Below are 22,485 nucleotides of genomic sequence, written 5' to 3' on the forward strand. Positions count from 1 at the left end.
TTTTGTCATGAGAAGTCAACCATTTAAAAACAAACAAGCAGGTAAATAAATGAATAAATTTATTTGCCTTAACTGACAAAAAAGGAAGTCAACCATCATTTGAACGATGTTCTCTGTATGTAATATGTTGTTTTAGTTTTTAGCAATTCAAATATATGTTTCTTGTGTGGTTTTCTTTATATTAGTCTAGTTCACTGAACTTTTTGGCTATGTGAATATGTCTTTCACCTAGAGATGTTTTTGGGTTTTATGTCTTTTAATATTTTTCTGCCTTTTTTTTTCGCACTCCTTTTGGTAGACTTTTAATGTTGTCTCACAGATTCCTAAGGCTCTGTTTACTTGTTTTTCTCAATTTTTTTTCCTCTCTGTTCTTTAGATTGTATAACTTCTATTGATTGATCTTGACTCCTCTGTCATCTCTTTTCTGTTATTATGCTTATCTAGTTAATTTGGAATTTGAATATTGTATTTTTTGTTCTAGAATTTCCCTTTGTAGTTTTTACAATTCTCTGCTGAGATTTCCCACGCATTTATTTATTAAAAGCATATTTTCTTTTATGTCTTTGAGCATGGTATATAACTTTGTTAATTCTAGTAGGGTCATTTCAGGATTGTTTTCTATTGATTGTCTTTTATTATGAGAATAGATATTTTCTTCCTGCTTCTTCATATGTTGAGAAATTTTGAATTACATTCTGGACATTTTGAATTATGTATTGTGCATACTAGATTGTGTTGTGTCCCTCTGAAGTGTAGTAATATTTTAAAGCAGGTGGTTGATTTGGGTGAAGCCTAACGACAACACTATTTTTCTACATTGGGTAGCAGCTCAAGCGTCGGTCTCTTGGCTCTGCTGCTTTGAGTCTGTCCCATGCTGGTGTGGTTCAGGAGTCAGTGGAGATTTGGGCAGAGTTTTATATGCAGAATTGGGGTTTCCTTTATCTAGATCTGTTATTTCCAGGATTTCCCCCTTATTTTCTAGTTGGGGAAGATAGTCATTTTCAGTGACTGTGGTTGCTCTGAATCCTTATCTCTGGGTCTTAAAGCCAGTAAGACTGTGTGTTTTCTGTGGGCATTTTAGCTGCCGTCCCATGGAACAGACTGAGACCTGCCCTCAGGTTTAAGCTGTTTAAAAAAATACAAGAGAGAGAGAGAAGCTCATCCTGTGCTGTTCCTTTTTTCCAGATGTTAACTCCCCTCCAGTATTGCCTGTTTTGTTCACTCTTCAGTGCCTTCACATGATTGTTCTTTATATTTTGTTTGGCTTATAGTTTCCTACAGGAGAACTGGTCCAATCAGAGCTTACTTGGCCATACTGGAAACAGGACTGCTGTTTCATTTATTCTGAGAACAGTTTAGCATTCCACCGTGTGATTGTTTTATCATTTATTTAACCAATCCTGTATTCATAGATGTTCAATTGTTTTGAATGCTTTGCTGCAACTGTGTTGTAGTATAGATCTTTGTACATACATTTTAGCCATGTGTATGACATTTTTATATGTTCTTTGGATACATCAATCAATAAATTAGACATTCCTGCCCTGATGAAACTTACATTCTAGTCAGAGGAGACAGACAATAAAAATTAAATATGATAAGTACATTCTACAGTAGATTAGAAAGTGAAAAGTGCAATGGCCATGGGGAAAAGTAGAGTAGAGTAGAGAGATGAAGATTACAGTTTTAAATAGAGGGGTCTGATTGAGAAGGTGAGATCTGAACAAAGACTTTCAGGAGGAGAGTGAGCTTTGAGGATGTCTAGGGAGAAGCAAAAGAACAGACACTACGAAGGCGTGAAGGTAAAGATGTGTCTGGTGAGTCTGAGGAACAGGAAGGAGGCCAGTGTGGCTGGAGTGGAGGGAGTGAAGTGGTGAGTGGTGTGAGTGACATGACTTGGGGCCAGATGCATGTAAGGGCTTGCCTGGCACCATGAGGACACTGGCTTTTGCTCTGAAGGAGACATGGAACCACTGCAGTGTTTTGAGCAAAGTAGTGACATGATCTGACTTAGAAAGGATCTCTTTGATGACTAAGAGAACAATTAGGAGGTTGTTACAGTAATCCAGATGAGAGAGGAGGTTCCTGAATCTTTTGGGATTTTTTTTCCAATTTCACCAATTAGGTGAAAAATGATATCTCTTTGGCATTTTTATTTGCATTTCTTTATAAATGAAGTTGAGCATCTTCTCGTGTGTAAAAGTCATTTATATTTCCTTTTCCGTAAACAGTGAGTTTATAACCTTTGCTTGTTTTTCTGTTGATTTAATACTCTTTTTCTTACTGATTTGTGTGTCAGGTGACTTCCATGTATAGACCAGGGTGAAAAATACAGATCTAGCCTGTCCTCATCAAAGTCTCATGCAGCGGCCTCAAGGTCGTTGGTCACATCAGATGTTAGGAAGTAGTTGGAGTTCACCGTCACAACTGAGTGTGTCCACTTCTAGCACCTTCCCCATCCGGACCCCACATGCATCCTTTTACTTTGAACTCACCTTGCTGCAGGGCTGGATTTGCTTTATTCCCATAGAGCTTAGAGCCTGGCCCTTGCTTGTCCAATTTGCTCCCTCCCAATCATTCACGCTCACGTGGCGAGGACTGTAGGGTGTGCTGGAGCGGTTAAGGGGGCCTGTGGCCAGGCTGCCTTCCTTTGAAACCTGGCTCCACCTAGGCCAAGGTACTCAACTTCTCTGGTCTGCAGTTTCCTCAGCTGTAAAACGGAAACCTCATTGTGAGGATTAGATGAGTTACGTATGTACAGCCTTGGCATAGGGTAAGCTGCTTAGTAAATATTAGCTGTGGTCACTCCCTCAGTTAACACATATTTGTTGGATTCTTTCTAAGTGCTAGATGGGGATGTTATGTCAGATATGAGACACTAGGGCTACAGTAAGACTCCCCCTTTCCCCGTGTCTGATCAGAAATCAGTCCCTTTAAACAGCCTTCCTAGGATATCACCTCCGGAATAGCATGTGAATCATCCACTCTAAACTTTTCCTTTATTGAAGAAATTTTATGGTCTAATAACAGGGTTCTCAGGCATTCTCTGGGGAGTCCTGGTCTTCTTAAATTTGAGAATTAAAAAAATAGACTTGTTTTTGATGTTATTAGAATTCCATTTTGATAAAACCAGACTCAAATGACAGCTAAGATTATAAGATTAGCTCTTCATCTAGTTGACTTCACCATAAATTCACCAGCTCTGAAGTGTTCAGTTCCTGGCCAGGACTTCTTATGTGTGTCTGGGGTGATTTCGCTTCCTGGGAGGTCGCAGTGGTCGTGTTCCCATCAGTCTTGATGACTGTCTGGCTTTGGAGTTCTCAGTCTTACAGTCTCGGATCATGTTGCATATTTCTCTCCCTGTCTCTCAAGAAGTGTCATCCTCTGCAGATAAGATTGTACAGTCTTATTTGCAAGGCCTTCTTTTGTTCCCTTGAGTTAATTTTTTAGGAGAATAACAAAAATAAATAGAATAACAAAAATAAATAAAATTTGCTCAAGAAAATGCAATCTTACTTTACTCCCATGTGGGTCTCAGATTTGCACAATTCTCCACGTTGTTTCCTCAAATACTTCTGGAACCTTATACACATTGAGTTTGAATGACCCACTGATTTTGCTTGACATCCTATCTTTGTAAGAACATATGGAAGGTTTTTTTCCAAATCAGTAAAGGCAGCAAGACATTTTTTACTATATTGAACTTTTTAGTTGTCTACTTATCTCATTTTAAAACAAAAATTAAACTATCTTTTGTTCTGATCTTTCCTAAATCCAATAAGTTCTTTATGTTGAGTTTCAGTGACCTATATTTTTAATGGAATATAATAAAATAATCTTAACATCATAACTAATACCATCAGGTATTTCCCACCCTCATTGCTTGCTTGCTTTCTCTCTCTCTCTCCCTCATCCCTTGTCCCTCTCATTGAGATGAAAATGAGCACCTTCTCTGTCACCCCTGGGTCAGGGGTAGGGTCTTAGGCAGTAATGTTTGGGCTGTATATTTAATCATCTCAGGTGTTACTTTCCTCATGGCTTACTGCTTTTCTCAGTTCAGGTTTCCTGGGAGTTTATTATTCATTAATTTCCCAGGCCTTTTCTTGGCTTCAGTTATCAGAACCTTGACCCGCTGGCTTTCTTAATTTCCTTATTATTTGTTGACATTCTCACAGCCTTTGGTCAAGATGCACTTCTTTGAAGATAAATAAGTTACTAGGCTCCTACAGTGTGGCTGACTGGCAGGTCACAGCAGAGTCCATATGGATAGAACGTAAGCTCAAACATGTAAATAAATGTCTTTTAAGACATAATACAAAGAATTTTAAAAGTTGTAGGAAAAGTAGTATTGTTTATTATTTTACATTAGATTCATCTGAAGATTTATTTAGTTGTTTTTTTTACTGGTTTTCACAATGTCCGGACTTGTCAGTGTGCCCTCTGAACACTGCCTGCTATTTTGAAGTACATGGGTATCCTCCAGCGACGGATGAACCGGAGGGCAGTGTTGCTCTGTTCTCCCTGGTGTACAAGCCCTGATGGGCCGCCACCCCGAGCACAGGAAGTCAAAAGCTAGAGATCTGCCAGCACCACTGCAGCCCTTTCCTGGGCCTCCCCCAGCAGAGGTAGGGATGTGAAGCTGGTGGCATGCCCCCTGGGTTATTTATGAGGAATAATAAAAAAGCACGAGAGGTGCTGAAGCATCTGTGGAATATTTAAGAAGGATGATGGGTTAGTTGCCAAGAAGGAAGGAGGGCAAACAACTATGATTTCCTACTGAGTGCTGGCCCAGAGTGAAACTCGCCCAGGGTTAACAGTAAAGGACGAGCTGGTCCTCCAGCCCAAGACTGTGTGTCTTCAAAGCTCGTGTTTTTCCTACTACACTATATTAACTCATGTAAACATCTCTTCTTTTGGAATATTAGGGTGTCATGGCAGACTTATATTCAGGAATAACCTCAAAAGCTACTTTGCCCACAGAAAAGAATTTGCAGTGTGACTGAAATGCAGTCTTTTATCCATATTATGAATAGGAATAAACCACCATAATCAGAGGTCAGAACTGTTAGCCTTTTAAAGTTCTAAGTATTACTCAACCCATCCCTGTGGGCAATAGTCAGACTGAGTATCAATGTCCTGTCTTTACCAGTAGTGTCTTTTTGTTGCTATGCCATGCTTTTGTCTCCGGGTGCACGGCAGAGATGAGGAGCATTCGATGATTCCCAGCTTTGTGCACTTCCTGGAATAAGACACAGTTCATACTACTTATTGACAAAAAGCATACCTAGATTATCTGCAGCAATACGGGGAAAGGAGAGTGTAGGCAACTGCTTTCCACATAGTGTTCCCTGGAGGATTTGTGTGGAGAAATTAAAAACTTAATTTAAAATGACTGAAAATCAAATTGCTTAGCATTACCTCAGAGTACGGGTGGTTAAAAGTAGGAGAGTTTTCTAAAAGTCCCAGGTACTCTTCTGTTTTAGCAAAAGGTGCTTTTTGCACTTTTTATACTGCAAAAGGATCCAGGGGGTTGAGCAAGTCTTTTTTTCCATTTCTTTGAGAAGTAATCTTTGAGTCGGACGACGGTATTGGCTCCAGTGATCTGTATAATTACAGTAAGTCATCTGGTATGGATTATAATAAAATGCCAAGTGTGTTACCAATACCAGGAGAAATTTTAATGATTATTATCAATAATCTGAGACTACCTGCATTACCTGAATCTGTCTGAGAACATATCTACATGTGGCAATCCCAGCTAATAAATTACATTTCTACTTCCGGTTTCTACGAAGTCACCCAAAACTCTGCATTTGTTGTTGTTGTTGTTTTAATGTACATGTCTGTCTAGTGATTGTGGGAATATGAAACAAAATGATTATCCATCTGATTAATCGTTATTGCAGGTGAGAAGATAAAATGTATTTTATAAAATACTTGATTAAATGTAGCTATTCCTTAGCATACATCTTTAGATGTTTAATTATAATTTTTATGATGTGTCAGAGCCAGCGTTTTCCTATAGAAATAGAACTCAAGATTTAATATTGGGCAAGAGTGGGAAAATGGGATTTAGTATGAAAATATTTGCTTTATGTAAACTTTTTTATGAATGTAGCTAATGCATAAGTGAAGTCAAGCTGTAAAAACAATTAGCTGGGAAAATGCCAAATAAATTTTTTATATTCCAATGAATATCTGTTAACTACATATTATTGTTGTCATTAAACTATATGCAAATGTACAACTAGATTCACTTAGATTTGGGTAAAATAGACAGAATGCTAGAAGTATGCAGTAAGTGTAATTACTGTTTGCATCTCCAAACAAAGCACGTTAATCTTTCTGCAGTACCGCTGATGTAATGTCTCCATGTTACTTTTGGGAGTATTTGAAGTGGGCAAGCATCCAAAGTTGATAGTTAATTCTGATCAGCAAAGGCACTGGAGTAGATGTCTGGGTTGGACATTGTAACAAAGCGAAACACTTTCTAAAGCTCTTGGAAGATTCCAGTGCAAACACAGTTTTGCATTTGACTGTCTTTTCTAGACATTCCAAAATTAATTTATCCAGAAAAGGGTGTGAAACCCCTTCTCAAAATATGATCTTTTTTTTTTTTTTGTAATTTTAACTTCTCAAAAGCATCTACTTGGGGGCCTGAGATAATGAAGAAACAGAAGCATTTAAAATATTTCCCAGAACCACTCTCAGGAACCATTTTGTTGCTGGAAAGGACTTAAGACAGTCTCTTCACCAGTGGTTTCCAAAAAACATTCGCAGATAGCCCTTAACCAACAATGATCTGCTGATGGAATTGAATAATGAGAATCTTCTTAGAGCTCAAAGAAAAAAGACGTCATATTGTCCATAATTTTCTTAAACTTAGGAATCTGTTGTTAAGACTACTAGCATACAGTATTTAATAAATACATATTAAAAGCTTAAAACTGTATTTCTTTAAAACATTTTACAAATGCTTTTGAAGTACAAAGGTCACCCAAAGTGCATACACACACGTGCACATATATATATTTGAAAATCGTCCCTAAGTAAATACACAAATCTGCTATGGTATTTCATGAAAAAGACAATAATTTCCTCTTGATTTGCCACTTGAATAAGATTGAGAAAGTTGAGACAGACAGAATCTTTCCTTTTACTGGTGAGTCTTGGAGAAAGTAAGTCCTCTTACCCAGAGAGCTTATAGATCTAGTAGGTGGAACTTCAGGTCAGTTGGTTTTAATGTAGTCTAAAGACCTTTTCCTCTATTCACCCCTCTCAGTGTTTAAGTTTATCAAGTTTATAAATGCACTTGATAAACGTTTTTAATTGTATTTCTTAAAATGGTAAGTAATCTTTATTACATTCAAGATGGAAAAGCTTTTAACAGATTAAATAGTAACCTGGAGGGATACACAGACTCTTAACCGAGGCTGTATATCTCCAGGTGTGCGTCATAGGACACACATGATAGTCCACACAAAGGGGGTTTCATTACCAAAAATACTTAGACAACACTGTATAGTGTATTTCCCTCTGAAAGATATTACAGTTCAGACAACATAAAGCCTATGAGAAGGCAGGTTCATTAACCTTATGTCTATATTAATAGATATCCTGAAAATGAAGTATGTATCCAACACAAGAAGTTAGAAAAGGAGTGACAAAGTAAGTCTAAGGAAGGAAAATGAACGTAGAAATAGATTAATTAGAAAACAGAAGAATAATAGGAAAAGAAAAACAACCATGCAGAATCCAGTATCTTGTGAAGACCCAATAAAATATATAAATACGTGACCTCATCAAGGCAAGCAGTCGTGAGCGTATAGCCCAGAGGTGCAGAGCGTGGTCTAGGATGGGGGAGCACCGCAGACGCATAGGAAAGGGCGCTTCTCACACAGGAACTTTGCTCAACTCATGGAAAATGATTTCAGAACCTGGATGGACGGGGTGCTTTTGTAGGAAGATGTAAATGATCAAAACTGACCTCAAAAGGAGAAAATAAAGATCCGATTGCTATAGACGTAAAAGGATAAGTAGTTGAATAGCTAACTTCCACCGCCCCCTGCCCGAGAAAAGCGCCTGGCCGAGAGGTTTCCCAGAAGAATTTCACTGACCCTTTCAAAAACTGGAAACAAGTTATTCTGGGCAACCCAAAATAACTTTGGTGTCTACTTCAACAATGCCAGTCTGAAAAAACAACAAAGGGTAGCCCTTCAGATCAGTATTATTTACAGAATATCAATGGAAAAATCTTAATTGAAATGCCGGCAAGTGGAATTTGGCAGTCCTTTGAAAGAAGAACCACCATAACTAAGAGGGATTTATTCTGGGATTGTGGAACTGTTTCACCATTAGAAAATATGTTAATAAAATTCATCTTATTAAGAGATGAAAACTAAAAATTGTTAACCTCACAGCTGCTGAAAAGACATTAAAAAATCCTTTCTTGACTTAGAAATTTCAATACATTATGAGTAACTGAATATTACTTTAACACTGTAAACTGTATACTGTAGACGCACACCTGCATATTCTTTATCTCTGACACACACACACACACACCCCATCCCATCGCATCCCATCCCATCTCAGCCCACCCCAGCAGCCAGCATTATGCTGACGAGAACACGCTAGCCACATTGCTATTAAAGTAAGAAATAAGAACATCCATTATCGACTGCTGTTTAGTCTTCTGTTGGAGGTATGGACCCACACAATTAGGGAAAATAAAAGGAATAAAATGTGGAAAGAAACAGGAGGAAGATTATCATTTTTTGAAGGTCAGTTGTGGAAATCTGGAAAATTGCAAAGAGCTAGAAACTTTTTAGAGTCAGCAGGAGAATTCAAGAAGGGAGCCCGGCACCAAGTTAATACTCAAGAATGGAAAGCCTTCATATTCACGAGCAAGGGGAGGGAAGGAGACCTCTGTGAGGAGCTGCGTCTCAGTCTGTAGCATGCATGAGAACCACCAAGGCTTTTTGGTAATAATGTTGATTTCTGGACTCCACCCAAGATGCCTGGTTGTCAGCCTTGAATCTGCATTTTAACAGGTGTTCCTAGACCCCACCAGGAGGACTCTGATGATTTTTGTGTGGGACCCACACTTGGAGAAATGCTGCCCTGAGGAGCCCCCCCGACTCCTGCACCATCACTGCTCCCTTCTGGCTTCCATGTGGCTGTCTGTGGTGCTGGTCATTTACCTGTCTCAGACGGTGTGCCGTGGTACCCAGAGGAAAGAGAGCCCCGCTTACTCTGCTAGGGACCCCTCTTTAAGTGGAAACACTTCCAGCACTGCTTGTCAGCCTCCACGTGGGAGGCATGTCTTACTGCTCCTGCTACACGTTGTCTACCCAGTGGGATGGCAGGACATTAGGGAGGTGTCCTCTGTCACCGGCGCTTAGGGAAAACATTGAGTAGAATTCCAGGGTAGTTGCAGCCTTTGCTCACCTGCCAGATTCTGTAGGGCTGTATTTCACTGGAGTTTATCATTCTTTCCTTGCCAGTTCTGGAGTCAGTCCCTTAATTCCTGTATACTCTAGTACCTGCCACTTGAATGATTACTGATGCTTAACAAAACTGTAACTAGTTAAGTCCAGCTCCTCTGACTCTGCACTTGCACCCAGGGAGCTACAGAAAAATGTAACTGTGCTGACTGGTCCCATCCTTCAGTGAAGTTCCAGCCCTGCTTGCAATCTTGTATTCTCCCAGGCAGTTCAGTCTCCTATTTCCAGAGATGACTTGTCTAGACTAGCCAGTGGCCTGCCAGTGGCTTTCTTGCTTTTCTTTGGACAAACAGCAGTGAGAGACTTAAGTAACGCCAGATCGTGTCACTTCCCTGCTTAAAACCCTCCAATGGCTCCCATCACGTGTGGAATTAAGTTCTGGCTAGTTCCCTACCACTCACTCCTTGGCTCACTGCTTTCCAGGACACTTGCTGTTTCTCAAAAAAAAAAAAAGACCTGTATGTTACCATCCCAGGGCCTTTGCACTTGCTGTACAGTTTGCTTGAAACACTTTTTCCTGCAGGAATCCTCGTGCTTAGAATTCTTACTCCATTCACCTCTTTATTCAAATGTCACATCCTAAAGGAGCCCTTTTACTCTGTTCCCTTACTCTGCTTTACTTTCTTCCTAGCCCATCTTATTAGTTGATAGTGTTTCATTTATTGATTGATTGTGTCTCCTGAGGACAGTCCACCATTCCTAGGGACTAAAACAGTCCCTGGCATGCGTTAGGTCCTTAATAAATATTTGTCAAATTAATAATTTAAATCACATGCCCCCTCCCCCAGTCATCGAACAAGGGCAAGAAGAAGACCAGGTTATTAATTTCTGAGAGTTCAAAAGGGAGGGATGACTTTTATTCCCTCTCCCCTGTGCTCCCCCAATTTGGCAGGCGCGTTTCTGGGAGTCTGCCAAGAATGTAAATAGGAGTAGGTGAGATCACCTAGGAAGACTGTCTTGTCTATGAGAAACAGAAAATTGAACCCCAGGGAGTAGGAACATTTTTTAAAAAATTGGTTTTTGTTGAGGTAAAATTCACAGTAACATAAAATTCACCGTTTTAACCATTTTAAAGTGTAGAGTTCAGTACACTGTGAATTACTACATTCACGGTGTTGTGAGGCGTCCCCACTGTCTAATTCCAGAGCATTTCGTCAGCCCATACCCATGAACAGTTATTCCCCACTGTCCCTCTTCCCAGCCCCTGGCAACCACTGATCTACTTTCTGTCTCTGTGAATTTGCCTGTTCCGGACATTTCATCTAGATGGAATCGTACGAGATGTAGACTTTGTGTCTAGCGTTCACTTAGCTCAGAGTTCGTCCGCGTTGTGTCATATGTCACTGCTTCATTCCTTTGTATGGCTGTGCAGTACTCCGCTGTTTGCATATACTACATTCTGTTTACTGATTCATCAGCAAACATCAGTTGGATGGACCTTTGACTTCTTTCCACTTTTTGGCTAGTATGAATAGTGCTGCTATGAACATTTGTGTACCCATTTTTGTTTCGACACCTTTTAAAATTTCTCTTCAGTTTATATATCTGAGAGCGAATTGCTGGGTCAAATGGTAATTCTATGTTTAACTTTTAAGGAAACACCAGACTGTTTTCCACAGTTGCCCAACTATAGCCATCCTAGTGAATGTGAAGTGGTAGGTCTCACAGTGGTTTTGATTTGTAGTTCCCTGATGGGAACATTAGCGATTAACCAGGGGTTCCAGAAAGGTGGGTTAAGAGGGGATGCAAAGCACAAGACTGAGCTGCAATCAGCTCGGTCTCCTGAACTCACTTCTCTTTGCACTGATGTCTTAGATCTAGTTTGACTTAAATTGCCTTGATGCTCCAAGTCTGTAATGACCTCTCCAGAGTTTATAGTTAGTACCTCTGCAGTTTAAAGTGCCCATTTATCTGGTTCATTCAGAGACAGCATAGTGTAGAGGTTAAGATCATGGGCTCTGGAGTGAGTCGGGGTTCAGTGCTGGCTTAAGTAGGAGTGGCCTTGCGCAAGTTCATTAACATTTCTGTTCCTCATTTCCTCGTATGTAAAGTGAAGTGACAGTTGTTATGGTGACTGAATGAGATTAGTATGCACAGTGCTTGGAATAGGGCCTGGCACATAGTGAGTTCTTTCTGTGTGTTTGCTGTCGTCATGATAATGGGTGATGGGGATGGTGATAATGATGATTTATCTAGAGATCCATTTAGGGAAGGGGCAAGAATAGTTTTATGCTGGATCCAAGTGTGGATTGAGGGTGGTGATTGTGTGTTTACAAAATGGGGCTCTTTGATGACGTGCCCTGATGTCCATGGTCCTGCTATGGTTCTAGCATCAGTGACACAGTCCAAACTATTTACTCTTGTGGTTCACATTCTGTATTCCACAGATCATTACACTGGTTGATCAGGTTTATGTTTGGAATACATAGTTACCTTTTATTTTTTTTACTTTTTTTTTATTGAGTTATAGTCATTTTACAATGTTGTGTCAAATTCCAGTGTAGAGCACAATTTTTCAGTTGCACATGAACATACATATATTCTTTGTCACTTTTTTTTTGCTGTGAGCTACCACAAGATCTTGTATATATTTCCCTGTGCTATACAGTATAATCTTGTTTATCTATTCTGCATATGCCTGTAGATTTACCTTTATTTTGGACAGGGAGTAGACTGACTTTAATTAAATATTTTCTTCTGTTTATACACCAGTACAACCATATTATTTAAAATATTTTGAAATTGTGAAAGAAAATGTCATTTATAATTCCATCACTCCAAAACACCCTATCCCAGCTGTTAATGCATCTTTCTGTATTTTCCTTTATGCATTTTAAACAGAATTATAATAATACTATTCTGTTTGTAGGTATATCCTTATACCTCTTTGAAAGCTTATTTTCAGCTGCCCAGAGAACCTTTTCTAATAGATCCTAAGTTTTGAAATTTCTCAAGACTAAACATTTAGATCCCATAAAAGATATATTTTCAAAATTTATAGATGTGAATAGAGAAAGAACTCTCTCCTATCTAGACATTTTATATACATACAAACTTTAAAGTATGCCAAGGACTATTTTATAGCTTTATGATAAAACCTATTATTTTTCTATAGCAAGAAAAAGAATGCTTAGCTGTGCCAAAAAGTGTACAAAGAGTCAAAATAATCAACAGGGCAGTTGGATTCTAAGTTTTGGCCTTTAGAGTTCTTTAAACATAAATTCTGCAAATATTTTACAGATAAGTAAACTGAGATAGAAAGATTAAGTGACATTTCTGTTTTCAGTCAATGTTAGAAATAAACACAGAAACCCAGAGCCTCTCCTTACTAGATCAGAAGATAACATGTTCATATATTTAAGACATAAACCTGTAGAGGAGATATGAATGCTTAAGCTGTGCTGAGATTTATGAATAATGCTATCAAATAAAATGAGGCAATTATTTTTCAATTTTTAAAAGTTCTGATGTTATTTGGAATATGTCTTTCTCACCTTGTAAAAAAGGTACTCAGGAAGGTGCAGATGGTGGAGGATAAGGCAGTCACAGAATGGTAGGGAGGATGTATGGATTTTAGTTGTTTAGAAAGGTAAATACAGAATGAGTCCACAAAGAGGGCATTAACGAGGTAACTTTAGGGAGGAAGGCAAGGACATGTGGTGTAGAACGTTGTTATAACTGACGGTCAGATGTAAGAATAACAATACGTACATTCTTTTGAGAGCACTTATATAAGAATGTGAAATCCTCCCTTTGCTCAAAAAACAAAACTCTATAAGGAGTGTTAAGTATTGATTCAAAGGAACCAAATGTCATTTCTTTCTTTATTGTTGTATTGACTTGTGAAGTCTTGGAATAAGGCCAAATCTAAAGACTTTTAGGGGATCTAAAGAAAGGGAAGATTTTATTTTATTTGAAACTTTGTTTGTTTATTTTTTGTAAGACTTCCAGGAGACCAAGGACAAGGAGGAATGGGGTGGGGGGAAATGGATGTTCCAAACAGTCTTTATACAGTTGAGATTGTTAGACAGTGTGGCATATGAGCCCATTACTCTGACATTTTATCTTGATAGATTCTCTGTGGTACCTGTTTTTGTTCCCGCTTGGCTTGATGTACCGTGAAAACATAGGATTTCATTGTGGAGGTCTGTTTGTTTCAGCAGCTGCTCAGTAAAACCCATTTGAAGTCTGCTAGTGGACCTTAGGTTTAGAAAGAACACTTGTGTTAGGTTCTCTGGCCTGCCAAGGACATAGTCAGTTTAACAAACATATATGAACAAAAATAGAAGAGGTTAAAGCAGATATTCAGGAAACTACTTAAGAGTTGGCTGAGCCCTGAAGTTAGGCAGACTTGAGTTTGACCCCCGGCACCTCTGTTGGAGAGAGATGTTACCTGTCAAGGTGACCATGGGGACATCTGTTTCACCAGGCTGCTGTGAGGATTCAGTGAGAAAGATATGAGAAACCCGTGGTACTGTAGGAATGTGTGTAGTCCCTCGCTGGCATGGAGTCTGAGATGTCTTCAAGTCACATGAGCCATGTGGTGGACTGTGGTGACTCCGAGCAGCAGGTGCTCACAGACTTGAGTGTGCAGACTCACCAGGGAAGCTTATGCAAGTGGAGACTCTTGTTCCATCCTCAGAAACTGATTCAGCAGATCAGGGTTGGAACACAGGAAACCTGCATTTTTAACAAGCACTAGAGATAGTTCTTAAGAAATTGGGGTCACACTTTGCAAAATGTACTTTGGGGGCTGTGGGTAGAGGATCTGGCTTTGTTTTCATGGCTCATCTTTTCACAGTAATCACCATGGGGATCTAAGCATTGATCACAAAATTCTAATTGAGGAAAATCATTCAAGAATAGCAATGTGAGATTAGGTAAATATGTATGTGCCAGTTTGTAGAAATATGTGCCTCACTTATTATAAGCATGTTACCAAAAATGTGCTAAATATTTGAAATAAATAAAAATAGAAAAGGGAATTCCATTAACTAGAACATACCAACCTTTAAAGTTAATAAACTGAGTTTCTTTAGCAAAGGGAATGAATTATTTGGAGACCAGGACCTAACACCCACGGAAAATTCTTCATCTTCTCTTCCATAATTCAGTCTGGGTGCCATTAATGGGAGTGCTCTGGTTAATCGTAATTGTCATGGTGATGTGAGGAGATGTGATATATAAGGCATTCAAACCCCATGAGGTAGATTATTAAGAATCATTGTTAAGTAAGAGAATGGAATGAAGCTGGAATGAAACAAGTCAGGCGTCAGCTCTCGGTATTTCCTGCTGTTAGTGCTAGAATATTTTACTTTTCATGTTAAAAATACAACATACCTAATTTTCCCTCTGATATTTATACGATATTATATATATATATATATATATATATATATATATATGTACACACACACACGTACCCACATCACGCACATACACATACATAAAGCCATATTTGATGGCCAAAAAGGAAGAGGCCCCAAGGGCTCTTTAGTGTGCAATTAATATTTTGGTCAGAAAATCAGCAGATTGTTTCAGTATGGTTATGTGTTATGACATCATATTCCAGTAAAGTTGTAATGAACAGAAATTTTGTTTGTCTCTGTGGCAAACTGAAATGAGTTTTGTAATTGTCAGCAGGCCTTGGTGATTACTGTGGCGCCCAGTCCCTGTGCTGTAGTTAAAGGTCTGTTAGCATTCCAGTCGTGGGCCTCGATTTTCAGAAGTGTGTAATTAATTGTAAACATTTGCTCTTTGGTGAAATATTGCCATGTAAGATCTGAGTCCAGGAGTACATTTCTGATTTCAGGTTGTCTGTCTTTAAAGTTTTATAGTGAAACCAGTTAAAAGTATGCATAAAGTTCTGTGGAGGTGGGAAACCTGAATTTTATGAGAAATAAAATGAAGATAACCTGCACTCATGATATTAGTTCTGTCAAAATTTCTGCATTAAAGGAATCTAAAATAAAATAGGTAACATGAGATTATGTGCTTTAATAAACCGCTAGTTACTGCAAAGAACAGAAAGATTGTGGTTTTAATGCTTTTTAGTCTTTGTGTGTTAAAAAAATACCTTTTACTATAGGTGATTTTTTTTCTCCCTTCACTTTTTTATGTTTGCCAATTAAAAATGAGAACATATGACGTACAGTAAAAACACATTTAAAATATTTTATCTTTAATTTTTAGAAAACTGTGGGCCAAGAAAATTGACTTTAAAAATTTAAAGCAGTGACTTTTTCTTTCTTTTTCATACTCACTCTGGATTTCTCCACTACATTTGACATTGTTGATTATCCGTTTCCCTGACATTCTGTTGTAATTTCTTTTCTAACTCCGGCCTTCTTTCATCTCCTTCACTGCTGTCTATTATTTCCCCTGCCTTTTGATCATGGCATTAATCAGATCCCAGCCTTAGGCTCTGTTTCTTGGTTCTTTTACACTTGCCCTTTCCAGGTGCTTATCCACTCACATGGTTTCAATTACTGCCTACCAAATCTGCATCTTCAGTACCAATGTACATTTCTAGTCCTTCACCTTCAGTGAACCTTCACTGATTAGTCCCATCTGCCTATGAATTCTTAAACAATGAACTCTGTCCAGTTTATCTCAGGTTGAATATAGAACTCTGCTACTTGGATGTGCAATAATCATCTAAAACTTAGTTGGACCTCAGTTGGCTTCTTTTTGCTTGGAAATAGACATTTTCCATCACTGGAGCGATTTTTAACTTAATTTTTCAGCCTAACAATGATAAATCCAGCATTCCATCAAAACTGATCCTGTTAGTTTTGCTCAATTGCCCACTTCAGTGGTAGTAGTTCTCAGTCATCATTTCACTTGACCTGTGAGTAACACTTGACACAATTGACTCTACCCTCTTCCTAGAGATCCCTTTTCCCCACTTGACTTTCAGGAAGGGCACTGTGCTTGCTTGGTTTTCCTCCTGTCACTCCCTCCCACAGAATTCTCACTGTTTTGTGACTTTAAATTCCATCTATGTGGAATTTGATGATTCCCAAATTGTAACTCCACCTTGGACCTCTTTCCTGGGGTCCAGACTCATAGATCAGACTGTCCATTTGACATCTTCGTTTGAATGCCCAACAGACTGAATAATTTCACATCTCCAAACCAGGGCTGCTGATGCTCATCCCAAGCAAACCCATCCCTTTTGCAGTCTTCACCAGCTTGGTGTGTGGATGCTCATTTTTCCAGGTGCTCATGTCAGAAACCCTGGGGTCTCCCTCAGCTCCCCTCTCATATTCTATATCTGGTCCTTGGGCAAACCCATCATCTCTACTTTTGAAATTTGTCCAGGATCCAACTACTTCTCCTTACTTCTAATGCTTCCACCCTAGTTCAGGCACCTGTGTTACTGCAGGAGCCTCTTAACAGATCTCCTTGATTCTCTCATCATTCCCCTACAGGCTGTTGCCGGCATATAGTCAGATGATCCTTCCAAGATGTAAGTCAGATGATGTCACTTCTCCCCTCAGAGCCTTCTAGTGGCTGGCCATTTCACTCAGGAGGAAAGTCAGATCCTTACAGTGGTTTCTAAGGGAGTCCCTGTGGAATCTGGTCACCTCTTCCCATCTCTTAGCTTCCCTTCCTTCACGTCCTCAGCTCTAACCAGGTGCGAATCCTTGGAATCGCTTGAACATGCATGGTGCACTGCTGCCTCAGAGCCTGGGCACTTGGAGTTTTTACTTCCTCAAATGCTCTGTTCTGGATTTCTGCATGGTTTCCTCCCTAACTTACTCTAGATCTTTACACAATTGTCATCTTCTCAATGAGATACTCACTGGTCACTCTACCTAAACACTTCCCCTCCCAACGCTTCTGAACCCTTTCTTCTTTTTCTGTTTTATATTTCTAACATACTAGATAGTCTACATATCTGTCTTTGTCTATTGTCTCCACTAAAATGTGTGTTTTTGTTCATTGTCTTAGTCCCCCATCATAAGAAGGTGCTTCTTAAGTCACTGTTGAATTAATGGATTTTATTGCATACCCTTTTAATTTCTTCTAAGTTTGTTTTTGAATTCTACCATGTCCACGTCATTGAAACTTTCTAGTCATGCCTCCTTACCTCAGCCTCAAACACAAACCTGCTCCAAGTTTTCACCTTATATGCATTTTACTATGATACTTTCTGCTTAAGAATTGGCTTAAACTCTTCATTCTTATGTTGAATCTGATCTTATTACTTTGCAGAGTGCTTATATCTTTACAGTAGTAGCTTCGTCTCTCTGCCCTTCCCATATCTAGTCGTAATTATCTTCTGCTAAAAGCACAATGATCTCAATGTTGTCACCTAGATGGGCTTGCTTGTCTCCACCCTCTGTAGGAGGTCCCCATCCTCTAGCACCAGAAGATTTGGCTCACTTCTGTCACTGAACACTTCTCACCAGGAGGTCTTCTGTGATATAATTAAATAACTTTTACAATATTAATTTGTGTGTAGTGTTGTTTCTAAAATACATTTTTGTAGAGATCAGTATACACTCTTTATCATCAATAGATCCATTGACTCACATTTTATCTTTTATAAATACATTGGTTAGGTTAAAACTTTATTTTGGTTAGTAAGAACGTATAGTGCATTATATAATTGGTATCATTTTAAACAAAATAAGTCTTACTAATGATTATCGAGTGATTTTTATTGAGCTAACATTAATTTTGTAATTTTCTCACTTTAGGTACCATTGCCCAATGCCCAAGATCTTTTATGTTCAGCTGACTGTAGGAAATAATGAATTTTTTGGGGAAGGAAAGACTCGACAAGCCGCTAGACACAACGCCGCCATGAAGGCCCTCCAAGCGCTGCAGAACGAACCTATTCCAGAAAAGTCAGCTCAGGTGTGTCCCCGCCGCACGCGGCTGCCTGTTTCTGTTAGTCCCCCTGGAAGATTATTGAGAAGATAATTTTTTTTTAACAAAAATAATCTCTTCTGTTAGGAAGGAATACTAGCATGGCGATCTGCCATGATTTGCTCCTCAGATAACCTGTGTGCTTTGCGACGGGACTCGTGTGTTCCTGCTGGGATGAGCTTACTTGCCTTTGGGCACTTTGGTTCACCTTGGGGACTTCCCTTTCCAGGCAAGGCAGGACTTGGGATGTGAACAAGGATGAGAAACAACATTCACTTGCCTTGTATTTAGTGCTGTGTTTTACTGAGCATGGATGGCATTATATTAATTAATCTAGAATCAAGGAATTTAACGTGGAAGAGGTCTTTATGAATTTTATTTTAGTCCTACCTTGTTTTACCAGTGAGGTTATTGAGGCTCATCTTCAGTAATTTTACCCGTTCTCAAGGCCACAGCCACTTTCTCCACAGACCTCAAAATAATATCTCCAGCTCGGGCGTGTTTAATAAGTCACCTGGTTGAGTTCTCCACGTAGTTATCTGAAGCTGTACGTTTTGACCTTTGCAGTTTGCCTTTCCTCACGCCTGTTGTTCCTCCCCCTTTGAGATTTATCTTATTTAATGGCAGACTTAGTATTTTTGTCCTTGTACACTTTCATTATGACTCTTTATCTGTTTCCTTATCTGTTTTCCCACCAAGTCACACACTTTTTGACAGCAGGGATACTGTCTCATGATCTCTTTAATGCTTATACTGTGTTCAGCATGTATCAGGCCCTCCAGAGGTAAATGTTAAATAAGTGAATAAGTAAATTGGTGCAGAATCAGACACAGAGCTCCAAAATTCTGGTTTGCAGCCTTTCTACAACTTAGTCATCATAGAAGATTAAATGTCATACACCAGTGGAGTATTGTGTATGTCTGTGTGTGTGTGTAATGGAGAGCTCTAAAGAGAACTGGGTCTGGGTTTGTAGGATAAACTCAAATTAGTGTATGGTTGAGCAAAGATTTCCACATTCAGCATTTATCCTTCCACTCTGAGGAGAAAAATTAAAACCAAATCATATGAAGCCTCACGGCAAAGCCCTCGACATGGTGGTTACATGGGAATCCACAAGATACAGTCTCTGATTTCCTGTTTCTTACGGTATTTTAGATAGGTCCTCTTGATTGTAGAATATGTGTAAAGTTTGTTACAACGTGAAAATTCAGTGTCATCCTACTTTTTGTGATTTAGAATGGTGAATCAGGAAAAGAAATGGATGATGATAAAGATGCCAATAAATCAGAGATCAGCTTAGTGTTTGAAATTGCTCTGAAGCGAAATATGCCCGTCAGTTTTGAGGTATGTATCCAATAAGAGACCTTTCTTTTTCCCCTCTTTGCTCCTCATTATTTTAAATAAACAAATAAAATTTTAGTATCTTGAAAGAATTCATGTGCTTCCTTAATGTTCAGGCTCTCTATCATGAAATGATATGGGCCCTGGGAGAAATAGAACTTATTATAATATCATGGATTCCTGCTGATCTCTTTAGCTTTTCTGTATTAAGCCATTTGTATAGATGATATTTCAAGTTTCATCATAAAATTTATTTTTTTGAGTTTAAGACAATTTGTTAGTACCCTATAAGATTTGGTGTTTTTAATAAGATCAAATTGAAAATATTAAGTTAATATTTAGTGACATGTATTATATATTAACATCTAACTTCTTTTAAATTTGTGAAGGTCAAAATATGTTTAAATTTAACCTTTCGCTAAAGTCATTAAGAAGTAATTTAAGCAGCTCTCTAGTTTGCAGCTAGGTAAATATGTCACAAAATAGTTTTACAATTGTGTGACATTTAAAAGAGAAAGAAACGTTAAATTATTGTAATACCTTCTTTAGTAAGAGGTCACTAATATTGCAACTCAGATATCCAGAAAATAGGCAGAACTCAGGAAATAAGTGGGGATAGTTGTGGAGTATCTTCCTTCAAATTATGTGATGTTCACCCACTAGAAAGCTCCCACATTTCACTCATTGGCAGAATCTACTTCCCTTGACTGAGAACCTGTTTGCTTTCTTCTTAGACACAAACAAGCTGGGTTATCAGATGTCGCAGCCCATAGCAGATTGCAGGCAGCAAAATGAGGAAGGCAGGAAGAGAACATACTTGAGGGCCTGCTGGTCCCAGCAAGAAATGATAAGCAAAATATGGAAAGCAAAAGTAATTTAGTATACTCAGTAGTCATTGGAACATGAGGCCTTTTACAATGAATAAGAACAGTTTTGTTAAGTCTTAGGTGTCCACAGAGGCATCAACGTAATATAGTGTAGAATATTTGATGGTCATAATGATGATCTAACGTGAGCCATAGACGGTTACATATTCAGTATTCTTTGTTAAGGCAGGCAAGTATATGCTTTTTTTCAGTCGAGAAGATGTCCATTAAAGTGATTAAAATAAAGTTTTAATGTTTCAACTTGTAAACTTAAATTACTTGGAGTGCTGATCATAAATTCTTTATCCACAGTAATACGGATTATTGAGATAGTGTATCTTTTCCTAATTGGTATCCAATGTTAGAAGACACATTTTTGAATATAATGTTCAATGGTAAACTATTTAACTAAATAGGGCATCTTTTATAGGTCATAATTTTTAAGGAGGCTGAAGTTCTGAGCACTCAGGTTTTGGAAGTCATCTTTCCTCCCAAAGCTGGTATGGTTTAAAAGAGCACATTAATACAGGGATTAGGAACGTTCATAGCTGACAGATTCATAATCCATTCATAGTCCAGAAAGCTAGGTATTTTTATGGCACATCTACTAACTTTTTTAAGATCATGTCACAGAGAGTAAACATTCCTTCGAGGAATGTCAGCCTTTGAGGTCTCCATCCAAAACAGGTTGTTTTTCATCCATCACCTGCTTTTGAGAGGCTTCCACACACAGGATGCTTTATGGGTTATAGACTCCAGTGAGATAGTCCTTGTGCTTCAGTAACCTGCTCTTACAGAGGAGAAAGTTACATAGGTACATAATTTATACAAACGATCATTCTGGATGGCCTGTGTACCTAATGTAAGACAGTCTGTTCTACGTTCTTACTTTTCTGGTCCATGAGAAACGGTAACTATAGTTAGAATTACCTGTTTTAAGCTAGCAAAACCCAATTTTGACCATGAATTGAATGTATTTATTTAGATTTCTGTTTCTTCAACTTCAGTTCATTCAGCATCCTGAGTATCATAAGTGAGTAATCCCATAATAGCTTTCTTCAAGAAATCTATAGTTTTGGCATAATTCTTAATAATTTCAATTTTGTGTATGATATGAACATTTAAAAAGATTCATGTCATAAGAACACATCTTAAGTGCTTGTATTGAATATTTCACTTATATTTTACAGGTTATTAAAGAAAGTGGACCACCGCACATGAAAAGCTTTGTTACTCGGGTGTCAGTGGGAGAGTTCTCCGCGGAAGGAGAGGGAAACAGCAAGAAACTCTCCAAGAAGCGCGCTGCGACCACTGTCCTCCAGGAGCTTAAGAAACTTCCACCTCTTCCTGTGGTTGAAAAGCCAAAACTATTTTTTAAAAAACGCCCTAAGACAATAGTAAAGGTAAGTGTGTGCTTGTGAACATTAGTTTTACTATATAAACATTATAGTAACTCTAGCTGGAAGTTTCCACAGGGCAGGCACCTAAATCTGTGGGTTATGTACAGTCCCAGAGTCAGGGTTGGACATGTGCCTGTAAATTAATAAGAATTCGGTTTTGCTTTTAGACACTTGTATGTCTGTGCTTGTTTGTGAAATAATAATAATACCTTATCTATAGTTTTTTATGGTTTTAAAAATACTTTCCCATTCATGATCACCTTTGGTAAAATTCTTACCATGATGGTGCAAGGCAGATGTTACCCCTCATTTTACAAATCAGGTTTTATGAAACATGTCCAAAGAATTCACCCACTTGTATTCAGCTGTCCTGTGGAGCAGCCTGAACCACTGAGCTGTAACCCGGTGTTCCTCCTGCCAATGACAGTGCTGTGTGGTGACTTCCTAGGATGCCGGGGAGTGGTACTAGGATGCAGAGTACTGATCAGATGA

General features: G+C 38.6%; 1 protein-coding gene across 12 annotated transcripts in view; it reads left to right on the forward strand.

Annotated features, from left to right (window-relative positions):
* Nucleotides 1-22,485, forward strand: part of STAU2 (staufen double-stranded RNA binding protein 2) — a 248,593-nt gene that overhangs the window by 76,087 nt on the left and 150,021 nt on the right. For all 12 annotated transcript variants that reach the window (XM_006202410.4, XM_015237707.3, XM_072951789.1 and 9 more), the window contains 3 exons: nucleotides 18,215-18,374; nucleotides 19,623-19,730; nucleotides 21,784-21,996. In XM_006202410.4, the coding sequence (XP_006202472.1) occupies nucleotides 18,215-18,374; nucleotides 19,623-19,730; nucleotides 21,784-21,996 (481 nt within the window). The remainder of the gene's footprint in view (nucleotides 1-18,214; nucleotides 18,375-19,622; nucleotides 19,731-21,783; nucleotides 21,997-22,485) is intronic.

Source organism: Vicugna pacos, chromosome 29 (assembly GCF_048564905.1).
Source record: "Vicugna pacos chromosome 29, VicPac4, whole genome shotgun sequence".
NCBI lineage: Eukaryota > Metazoa > Chordata > Mammalia > Artiodactyla > Camelidae > Vicugna > Vicugna pacos.